This window comes from Perissodus microlepis, chromosome 12 (genome assembly GCF_051167445.1).
Source record: "Perissodus microlepis isolate ML-2025 ecotype Zambia chromosome 12, ASM5116744v1, whole genome shotgun sequence".
Taxonomy (NCBI): Eukaryota; Metazoa; Chordata; class Actinopteri; order Cichliformes; family Cichlidae; genus Perissodus; species Perissodus microlepis.
Window position 1 is genome coordinate 29,839,086 of NC_140472.1, and position 11,474 is coordinate 29,850,559.

Sequence of the window (11,474 nt, forward strand, 5' to 3'; positions counted from 1 at the left end):
CACAGAATATTATTATTATTAGTAGTTGTAGTAGTAGTGGAAGAGAGCGTGGAGATGTGAGAAGATGGTACTACAAGATGATAGTAAGACCTGTTATGATGGATGGTTTGGAGACAGTGGACCAACAAATAGCTAGGAGGCTGAGTTAGAGGAGGCAGAGTTGACAATGGTAAGATTTGTAATGGGAATGATCATGGGCTGCATTAGAAATGACTAAGAGACTCGAAGAGTTTTGAGAATTTAGAGATGCTTGGTTGGCGGTGGCTTGGACTTTTGCAAAGGAGGGACAATGGATGTTATTATTATAATTATTAATATATTAACAATTGTAACAAAAGAATTTCTCAAAGGGTAAAATGCTGTAGAATATATAAGTGAGACCTGTTAATTACATCTGACATTACTTGCCTATTAAACAAGACTTGTACTTTTTTTAAAAAAAAGTTTCCTTTTCATATTTTTGACTTGCCTGTAGTTTGCTTTGCAAAAAATAAAAATAAAACATAAATAAATAAAATAAAATATATGCAGAATTTCCGATGGTCATGAAGGCAGCACCGCTTTTTATTTCCTCTTGAGTGAACGTGGCTCCACCCTCGGCCCGGCCCCCTGCGCCATAAAGGGGCGGCGAAAAGGCAATGAGGTAATCGGGGTAAACAGTAAAGATGGCGACGCCTGTGGATGGAGAGGGACAGCCAAGTCTAAATGGGACTATTCCCGACCCCCAAACAAAAAAACTGACAGACCTGCCGACCGAGTTGCTCGAACACATCCTGTGCTTCCCTGTCCTCAAACATGTCGACATTTGTAACGTCTCCTGTTGCTGCAAGCGGCTACACGACGTTTGTCATGGAAGGGGGAAGGTCTGGGGACACCAGTATAAACTCAGGTGCTGTTTTTTTGTGGTACTCTATGCTGGCTTCTGGTGGCTTTTTGTGCTATCTATAGAAAGGAATCTGACTCTTTTGTTATTTATGCGTAGTTTAGAGCTATTAATCTCCAAATGTCTGCTCTGAGGTGGGTTCGTTTACTGCGAACTCACAGGCAGCTGTCAGCCGTTGACATTGTGCTGATGCACCAAATTCATCATCGCGCCATGCCGGTGGCTTCCCTCCTGCAACAACAATGAGGCTTATAATTGTTTACAGCTTTTGCAAGTAGCGATTTATTCTCCATTACACCAAATGAATTCATCCACAATGAATTTGTATGACCTTGAATGTTAGCCTCTGATCTGCAGAAGAATGAAGCTCTTGGCAAAAGCTAGTTACTGTAAGCCCTCCTCCTGAGTGCCTTAGCTGACAGCTTTGCTCTTTTTTTTAAGCGGCGCAAAAGACACCTCTTCAGCAAAATGATACACAGTTCTAGAGACTAACATCTAATGCTTGAGGCACCAGGCAGTTAAATAATTCAGAACTTTTACTTGTTTTCCTGTAATAAAAAAATTACACTGCCTTCATTAACAGATGGCCAAGACTGCAGAGGTTTTATCGTCAGAATGAGTCCTGTGACTGGCTCAGAGAATACAAAACACGCCATAGAGTTGGGATACAAATACGAAGGACTGTGGAATCGATCTCAAAGAGATTCTTCACAGAAGTTGTGAGTAATCATTTTCATCAGTGTTGGTTTTTTTTTCGTTATCTCTTTTAGTGTTACATGTGACTTCAATACCTTGTGATAGACTGGCAACACGTGGATCAGTAGCAGTTATACATATTTCACTTAAGATACAACATTTGATCTTGCCAAATTAAATGCATGTTTGTGAGAGATTACGTGGGATGCGTGTGAATTTTTTTATATTTCTTAACACATGCAAACTGTACAGGTTACAAGTCTAGTATATAGCATGGAAAACACAGATATAATGGTCTTTGTTTGGTTTTTCATGTGCACATGTTTATGCAAGAAAACCTGAGCTTTCAGTGTTCCAAACTAATCTTGAGGTCTGTAACGCAGCCTTGCGTTGGTCAGGTGCTGGGAGACAGCTTTGCAGAAATTGAGTCACTTGGAATGCCTGAGCACTTCTGTGAAGATGAGCTGCTCTTCATACTCAACTCTGACAAGAGGTGAGAGCAGCATTGTGTTTATACTATAATCTCAGTACTTGAAATTCTTGCTCTGTATCTGTACACCCACTGACCTCTGTATTAGGTACACATGTTCAGTTGCTCATTAACACAAGTGTCTAACAAGCCAATTACAGAAAATCAATGTATTTAGGCTTGTAATGATGACCTAATGCAGTTCATCAGCATCACAATGGGGAAGAACAGTAATTTAAGTGATTTTGAATGTAGCATGGTTGTTAGTGCCATACAGGCTGGTGTTAGTTAGCAGTTTCAGAAAATGCTGAACGCCCAACATCTCAACACGAAACTGGGTTCCATCCTGCCTTGTATCAGCAGGTAAGGCTGGTGGTTGTAGTGTATTAGTGTGGCTGATATTTTCTTGCACACTTTGAACATGACTGTGAGTTCACAGCACTCAGACGGCTTTCACAGTCACCAGATTTCAGTCTGATAGAGCACCTTTGGGACATTCAGCCAAATTAAATTCAGTGTGACGTTACCCTTTCCGAATGGTCCAAAATCAGAGGAATATGATCAGCACCTTCTTGAATCTATGCCAGGAATAATAAAGGGAGGTCTGAAGGCAAACAGGTGTCCAACCTGTACTAGCAAGGTGTACCTAACAAAGTGGCTGGTGAGTGTACAGTTTACAGTCACAAATGGGTTTGGGTGTTGATCATGTTAATCTTCTCTAAGACCTCTGTGATTATGATAGCTTTTGTTTTGTTGCATGCGCTCTCCTTTGATCTACCATCTCGACTCAACATTAGGAAAAGCCTGACCCTGAAGTACTATGCAAAGAAAATCCTTTACTTCCTGAGACAGCAAAACATCCTGAAGAGTCTGAAGAATTTCCTGGAGCAGCCCACAGAGCAGCAGTCAGCTCTAGAAGGTGAGGCATCTGTCCCGATAATACAAAGTTATTATACATTTATGTAGACTTATAAATCTCTATTATTACAATGTGTTAGTAATTTATAGCTACTAATTTTGCTACTAATTATAACATTATACTGTGCTTAACAAATTATTAGTCTTAAAAACAACAACAACTACAAAAAAAACCACAAATATTTTAGAAATCTGTCAAAAACTTTTTTTAAAACTAAAAATTTCTACCCAAATTTCAGCCGGCAAACTTCTGAGTTCTGAGAAGTCAGACATTGATCCATGACAACATTCAACTATTATAATGTATTTTTCTGTTCAGAAATGCAAGTAAATGCCTGTAATTTGGCATCTTGAGAAAAAATAATGTGAGTTACTATTTTTCTCCCACCTTTTTTTTTTAAAAAAACAAATAACAGTAACTTCACTCGTTTTATTTTGGCATAAAAAGATACAATTTTGATTGACGAGCTTGTGCAAACTGGTGAATTACCCATTACAGAAACCTAGAAAAAAACGAGTTTAGGCCACTGTGGTGGTCTAATAAATTTGTTATACACAATATATTGAAATAACAGTGCATTTAAACTTTCCGCCTTTTCCTTATATAATTCCTGTGGTTCCTTTTTTTTCCCTCCTTAGGTGCTGTACTAGTTGATCAGTATTGTAACCCACTGGCTGATGTTACACTTGACAGCATATCAGCCCAGCTGGATGAAATCACAGAGAAAGTCAAGAAGATGCTGAGAATCAAGAACCCATCTCACCCCAGCCTGCGTATTGCCCAAGGTCAGCTTTCAAGTCTCACAGAATTGAAAAGAACATTTGATTTCTTTTCTTTTCCGTTCTTTTCTTGTGTTTTTCCCCCTTTATTATGTTTCTCCAAAGATTTATCATCAGTTGATGCCTAAAGCCTGAAGGCTTGGGCTTTCCATTTCTAGTGCATTCTAAAAAAGTCAATATGAGCAAATCTGTTTGGCAAAGGTGGCACAGCTGCACAAAATCCATAACCTTCACTTTAATGCAAAGTTTGGTTGATGTTTTATTTCTTGTGTGTATTGCAGGTAACTGTTCTGTTGTAGAGGACTTTGAGCTCCAGAGACAGGTCATTTGTGCCCTTAACTCTGTCCTGTATGAGCAGCTTCAATACAAAGGCAATGAGTGTGACTACTACAACCCCCTCAACTCTTATATCCACCAGGTAGACTTTCCAGAAATCCTGTATCTTCAAGGTGTCAAGCTTTTGAATAATTTTCAAATTATTCTTCTTTGTGGAATATTTTCACTTATCTTCTTGGTAATTGTGCAGGTGCTACTACGTCGTACAGGCATTCCCATAAGCCTCTCCGTTCTCTACATGACATTGGCCCAGAGGCTGGGTGTTCAGCTGGAACCCGTCAACTTTCCCAATCACTTCTTGCTGCGCTGGTGCCAGAAACCGACAGGGTACAGCTTTCATTTAAAAAAAAATAATTCAGATCCAGTTACTGACTGAAATTTAAGCTGTCATGCATGAAGTTTATGGAAGGGAAAGCATGGAGCAGAGGAATAAATAATCAAGATCAAAGCATCCATTTTCAGGGTTTATGCACACGTAAATCAGTAAATCAACACCCATCAGCATTCATCAGCATCAGCTTTAGGAAGTGGGAGTTTACAGTTTGTGATGTTCATTTATTTTTTTATCTTTCATTTGATTTAAGCTACCACAGACAGTCATTTGCCATTGATTTCCCTTGCTGAGATTACCTGTAATAGACACAAATGATAAATGGCGATGGCTGCATAGCAGAGGTATGAAATGCAGCTACAGTAGTTAGAACAACCATTCCTAATGGGATTTTGGAGTATGTTAAATGTATGCCAGTGTGTTTTAACAGACACATAGGAACATGTGTAAACACATTTCTGCACCTTACTCAGAGATAAGGACAAGCAATTTTTTTAACTTCCTTTAACATTCTTAAAACTCCTAAGCTAATTATCATTTATGTTTTATAAAATTATACAAAGCTAAAGCTGGTGGCAAAGTGTGTGTTTAATGTGAAATGTGTATTTCTATGACATTAATGGAATTTCTTTTTCCTGCAGGACTGAGGATATCTATGACTTTGTCTACATTGATGCCTTTGGAAAAGGCAAGCAGCTGACAGCAAAGGAGTGCGAGTACCTCATCGGCCACCAGGTTACAGCAGATTACTACAGTGCCATAAGCACCACAGAGGTGCTGCTTAGGATGGTGGGAAACCTGCTTAACATCGGCAAGAGAGGGTAAGGGAAATTGAACACCTGACTCTACAATCGCTACAATCGCTTAGAGATAAATGAAGGGCGGATCAGTGGATGATAAAACAAAGAGGCTAATCAAGAATGTTGCTCTAAATTCCTTCTTAGTTGTATCTTTTTGTCTTATGATCTGACAAAATAATTATGGCATTAAACAGTCTCAAAGCAAAATAAATGATTAAAATTGATTTGATGGCTGTCAGATGAATAAATTAATAGCATCTTCTCTTTACTATTTTATTTCTATTTTTTTTCCCCCTTGTCAGTGAGGGCAATGAAAAATCCTACCAGCTACTCCGAGACTCTCTGGACCTCTACCTCACAATCAACCCAGATAATGTGCAGTATTTGCTGCTGCAGGCACGCCTCTACTTCCACCTGGGAATCTGGCCAGAAAAGGTCAGAATAGCCAACTGTCTGTTAAAAAGAAGTCTGATTTTTAGACTACTGAAAGTAGTTTTTGTAGTGTTACTATACTGGAATTGTTTTCCTCATTCTCTACCTAAATTAAGTGTTAAATATTGTAAAATATAAAACAATTAACATTGTACTGCTCTTGCACAATAGTTTAATATGTAACATAATGTGCAGCTGCATAGGACAGCTATTCTCAGAGGTCATATACCTGACATAAACACATTGTGTATTGACTTTTATCCTCTTCCCAGGTGCTTGACATCCTGCAGCATATTCAGGCACTGGATCCCTCCCAGCACGGAGCGGTGGGTTACTTGGTGCAACATACCCTGGAGCACATCCAGCACAAGAAACACCCTGTGACACCCGAGGTGAAGAGGCGTAGTGCTCCAGAACACCTGGAAGTCCAGTATTCAGTCGGCCTTATTATGAAACACAAGCGGTAGGTCACACTGTAATGTCATTCGCCATGCATCATACATGACAAAACCTAAAATCCTTTCTGATCTTTCTCTCTGATCATACCCTGTATATTTGATCACCTGAGCATTTTGGCTCTTTTCCACCTGTTTTATCAGGTCTGGGTATAACTGTGTGATCTATGGATGGGACCCTAAATGTACAATGAGTCCAGAGTGGATCTCCACCATGAGGGTCCATCAGCTGTCCAATGGGGCTAATCAGCCTTTCTACAATGTACTCGTGCAGGATGGGACTTGCCGCTATGCAGCACAAGGTATGAATCATATACAATAGTGTGGTGATGGTAACTATTAACATCCCCTGTGTACAGGTTGTGTGATTGAAAACAAAAACGTGTAAATAATGTATATACTTGGTAAATTCCTTCACCTTCAAGGTGGCATATAGCTGTTTGTTTGGTTTTGTTGGCACTTATAATACACATTAATGGACAGAGTCTGATCAGTGCTCTGCGTATGGCTTATTTACTGAGTAAAAAACACACAACAGTGGCAGTACAGATTGAAAGTTTGTAGTTTTACTAACTTGGGGTATGTGGGTCTGCTCTGACTTTGAGTGGGAATTCCAAGTTAAAGGGGCATTTCCAACTTCAGACTTGTTTAAGAATGCAGCATTAGCCAGTCTCTGTCTACTGCTCTGGTGCTTATTCCACTTTCCAGAAATGAACAGGAGTTTAATCTGTGATGTGAAAATAAATTGAATTTGAAATTATCTTGATGAACTTAATTTTTCGTTACATAATTTTGACATATTATTTTGTAATTGTCCTCTGTGCAGCGCCACAGTGGATTTTAAAATCAATCAATCAGATGTGATTCGTGTCACCCTTTCAGCTTCAATTTATGAGGTTTAACAAGTATTGCATTATTAAATACCCATTTTTTTTTGTACTTAGATGCCCATTTTCAGAGGCTCAAAAGTAATTACTCCATTTACTAACATTCAGTTTCATGGCCAGACAAGGTCAGTTCCCCCATTATTGCATAAGAAATTCAGCAGATAAAGGATTTGGGGCTAATTTTAAGTGTTAAACTTGCATTTGTTAGCTGTTCACTGGCACTCTGAAGAGGCCGATAAGGATGTAGAGGCCATCGTTGGGCTAAAAGGACAGATTACACCGTGCCAGAGAACCTCTAGAGCAGCCTGCAAAGTTCTGAAAAAAAATGGATACAATGTTGATGACATTCTTTGGACAGATGAAACCAAGATGAATTTATACCAGAATGATGGGAAGGGAAAAGCATGGAGAGGGGAAAAGAACAGCTCATGATCCAAAGCATACCACATCAGTCATGTATGGCTGCCAGTAAAAATGGGTCACTAGTATTTATTGAATACCGACAGCTGTGGTTTACAGAGGTAAAATTACAAAACCATAAGTCCTTGTTCAAATACTTATGGACATGTCACATATACTCAGTCCCACCTGAAGTATGTTTTTCCTTTGTTCTCCAGAGAACCTGGAGCCTCACTCAGCCCCCCTGGAGATTGGCCACCCAGAGGTGGGTCGCTACTTCTCCGAGTTTGCTGACACCTACTATGTTGCCAATGAAGAACTGCAGACACGATACCCAGAGGACATGGATGAAACCTTGTGTACAGTCCGGGAGTTCTATCACAGACTGACACCCAGTGCTGGGAACCAAGAAGAAGCTCCTACCACAGACCAAAACAACCAACAAGCCATGTCTATGTAGCAAGCAGCGCTGTCTAGCACTCTGCCAACCCAGGCTAACCGCTTACAGGTCACAATTAACTTAGCTGGTGCTTTGTTGTCAAAACCAGAGGGGTATACTATGAAGGAAATTCAAGAAAGCCAGGCTTTTGTTGCCTTAGCTGGCATAACAGACCCTAAAATCCCAGTTGGAGATGATCGGTACCATGACGGTAGTTGTCAGCGTTCTCTATTAAGCTTTCTGCTTCAAACTCTGTGTGTGCTCACTTAAAAGAGGGGAGTTTTACATGACATGCAACTCTTCTTGCATATAAAATGACCCATATGAGTGCTACCCTTTCCAATCAGAGACATTATATGATGATGATGATTATAAAAGGTGATTAAAATCTATAAGGAAATTTGAAAAATATAACAGTAAAATGCAATACTGTTTACTCACCAGATCAAAGTGAAATCAATTTGACTGAATAGGTATAAAAAAAAGTATAAAAGAAATTATACATTTTCAGTATCACCAAATTAATACATTCACCTTCCTGTGACAATGCAAAGAACCTTTATTCAGTCACTTTAGCAATGTGTGAAAACCTGGCGCTTCCAGATGATTTTCAAACTAAAAACCAGAACATAACCAGCTCCTGACCAGGTTACGAGAACACTACAAGTTACCATGGTGATTTAGCCAGTTAAGACGACCACTTTCATGACACAGAATACTTTATACTGGAAGTAGCTTGCTAAGCCATTGAAATTACTTCGTAGTAGACCCCTCTAGCCGTGTGGAACAGAGAGTTTTTGCTTTGATACATCTGTCCTAATACCCGTGTATTTGTTGTAAAATCAAGGTTCAAATTGTCAGACAATGATGTATGATACTCATTTAGCAGGGACGTATTTTTCACAACCCAAATACCTTCAGAGAGCCAAGTTGGAAAATTAATCAAAACCAGAATAATTTAACTTTAGAAACCACTAGATTTAAAGTAAACAGTTAAGCAGACAAGTAAATATCAGAATGAGTGTCCACGTGCTGCAAATCCCCATTGTCTAAAACCAAGGAATGCTCTTTTACCCACAACTCCAAGCATCCAGCACCAGTCTTAAAACCATTTACCCTAAATCCCCAGTACATTGACACGCAGAGGACTAACTTTGTAAATTGACTTTTGCTTTTATTTCTCCGTATTTTAATGGTGACACTCACTTATGAAAGTCTAACTTTCACATTTCTAGTATTTTTTTTCCTGTATATTTACAAGTGAAATAAGTAGGATGCCATGGCTCATCAGTCTTTAATGAAAAAAACAAAAATAAGTGGAACCAATAAGGACACCAACTACTTGAAGCAGAAATGACTGTTTTGAGGAGACAAAAAGAATAAAGCGTTCCAGGTTGTAATACTTCCTTTCTGACTTATTTCTCTCGCTAAGTGTATTCATTGTTTTCTAGTTCACAACACATCACTAACTACATCTGCGCTAATGAGAAACATGAACCGCAGGTGGTTTATCCGCACACTGTGTGGATTTAGGACCTTGAGGGCGCCAGACGTTCCCAGGACGCCAGAAGCAAACTACACTTCTAGTGTCTTGCAGAGGGAAGCGGGTTAATGCAACACCACAGAAAAGTTCAAACAAAGTATGCGCTCTGACGGAGCGGTGAAGCAGCAAGGATGGGAGCTTCGCAGACGCGCCCCGAGCACAACTACGACGATCTGACTGACAAAAGTGGATGTAAGTAGGAAGATTCTCGTTTGATGCCGTGCACGGTGCTGTTTGAGTTAAGTGCTTCACTTGCATCGTGGAAAGGCTGGTAGCTGTGATACGCGTCGTCGAGGAAACGAAGGGAGACTAGTGATTAACAATTAGTTGATAGCCGTGCCGACCTATTTTTCTAGTGTGCTGGCTAATATTAAGACCGCTTAATGGTGATGAGGTCAATAAAAAGGAAATACAACTGTGTGAAAACTACTGGAATTAAATGGAACCATGTTGCGCTCCTTATTACGCACGTAATCGGGGCTACAAGTTGCCCAGCGTAATTTCCCCTACTGTTTAATTCTGAGTTAATAACATATCTTAAAGAGGTCTAAATGGTACATGGCAAAAGTAGGTCAATTTCGGTTTAAGGCGGAAAGAGGAATAACCGCATTTTGTTCCAATGTTTTTCAAACGCCTATTTTTAAATTAAAAACCTAATTTCAACGGGAAGACGAGTGGTTGATTGCTTACACGGAGTAGCTGTCAAAGAAATGAGACGGTCCCATAACTTTGTGTAAATGGGCTCGAAATGTGACACATGGTGTGACAGGTGTAATATTTATGTACTTAATATGCAAAAGAGGATCTTTAAAACGATCTAATAGCGATAGTTATGACTAACAGACGCAAGTTTAAAATCAGGTCTACTGTTCAGTGCGATTGTATACATTGTTGACACATTGAGGCACTCAACACTATACCGTCTGTATGTGGAAGAGTGAAATAAACAAGTTAAAAGAAGACACTACGGAAGTAAGTAGAGTTTTGTTTTTTCGTCTTCTTTTTAAAGGGCGAGTCTCCAAGTAGCGGCATGCCAGTCTGATAAATGGGGATTAGATTTGAATCAACTTTATGGCTTTTGTATGTTTGAGACTTTGAACTATTTTATTGCCTTCATTTCTTCAAGATGCGTCTCTCTCTCTGGGCTCAGCTGGAGAGCTTTCTGGACTTGAGTTCTGCGCAGTTTGATGAATTGATATGTTTCATCGCACCCACAAGTGTGTGCTTTTTGTTGAGCACAATACAACAGATTCTTCTGTTATTGTTGTTGTTGCCCCCCCCTTGGCTTTGGCTAATTGGTCCATGAAGTTGAGTGTTTGTTGCACCACCAACAATGACTAAACTGGTTTGTATAAAAGGCTCTTGGGCTACGTTCACACTGCAGGCGAAAGCGCATCAAATCCGATTTTTTTTTTTACCCTATGCGACAAATATCCGATCATGGTATGACAGTGTGAACGGCACAAATCCGATATTTTCAAATCCGATCTGGGTCACTTTCGTATGTGGTACTGTATCCGATACATATCCGATGTTTTAGAAAGCGACTGCTGTTTGAACGGTCATGTCGCATTAAATCCGTCTTTTACGTCACTGACACAAGACAGACGCCAATTATCAGCGCCAGAGAAGACATCGCGAACGCTTCCTGGCCATCCCGTGTAGATGTCAGTGAAACTGTTGGGAAAGATGTCAGTGAAACGTTGGAGAAACGTGAACATTTTATTTGTACTGTATAATCTGCAGATTCTGACAGAAATCTGCAACTATCCTTTGAAGCACCGCTCCTCAGCAATAAGGATAATTATTAGGTTATCTACATTATTATGTAAATAACAAAATAACTTAAAGCAAAAATTGGGAAACGTAAAGTCCGAAGTCTTTATATTAAGGGCCATAAGTCAAAGAATACTGTTTGCTCTGGGTCTAAACAGAGCGCGTTGTGTGTGACGTCTTCTTTTGCGCATGCGGGCCGCTTTCAGCGTTCACACTAGAGAGCGTTTGCTGTCGCATTTTATTTGTAGTGTGAACAAGCAGACAAAAAAATTGGATTTGATCAAAAAATCGGAATTGAGCATTAAGACCTGCAGTGTGAACGTAGCCTTG

General features: G+C 39.7%; 2 protein-coding genes across 3 annotated transcripts in view; both read left to right on the forward strand.

Moving 5' to 3' along the window:
- Positions 1-620: 620 nt before the first annotated feature.
- Positions 621-9,227, forward strand: fbxo21 (F-box protein 21). Of its 2 annotated transcripts, none has more exons than XM_084946996.1 (12): positions 621-889; positions 1,467-1,602; positions 1,978-2,072; positions 2,846-2,967; positions 3,606-3,752; positions 4,028-4,164; positions 4,273-4,409; positions 5,055-5,234; positions 5,516-5,648; positions 5,918-6,108; positions 6,245-6,402; positions 7,605-9,227. In XM_084946996.1, the coding sequence occupies exons 1-12, from the start codon at positions 666-668 to the stop codon at positions 7,844-7,846; spliced, it is 1,902 nt and encodes a 633-aa protein (XP_084803122.1). In that variant the 5' UTR covers positions 621-665; the 3' UTR covers positions 7,847-9,227. The 2 variants fall into 2 exon arrangements, with proteins under 2 accessions (XP_084803122.1, XP_084803121.1); XM_084946995.1 differs by having other exon boundaries at positions 622-889; positions 1,963-2,072.
- Positions 9,228-9,333: 106 nt separating this feature from the next.
- Positions 9,334-11,474, forward strand: part of tesca (tescalcin a) — a 9,068-nt gene continuing 6,927 nt past the window's right edge. Inside the window, exon 1 of the mRNA XM_084947000.1 lies at positions 9,334-9,560. Coding sequence (XP_084803126.1) covers positions 9,500-9,560 — 61 coding nt within the window. The 5' untranslated portion in view covers positions 9,334-9,499. The remainder of the gene's footprint in view (positions 9,561-11,474) is intronic.

What these genes read in the sequence shown, in the direction of transcription:
- fbxo21 (XM_084946995.1), top strand. Translation starts at nt 666, where the DNA reads ATGGCGACGCCTGTGGATGGAGAGGGACAGCCAAGTCTAAATGGGACT. An exon ending in AGAGATTCTTCACAGAAGTT is followed by an intron (nt 1,603 to 1,962) that starts GTGAGTAATCAT and finishes TCTGTAACGCAG; the next exon opens with CCTTGCGTTGGTCAGGTGCT. An exon ending in CTTATTATGAAACACAAGCG is followed by an intron (nt 6,109 to 6,244) that starts GTAGGTCACACT and finishes CTGTTTTATCAG; the next exon opens with GTCTGGGTATAACTGTGTGA.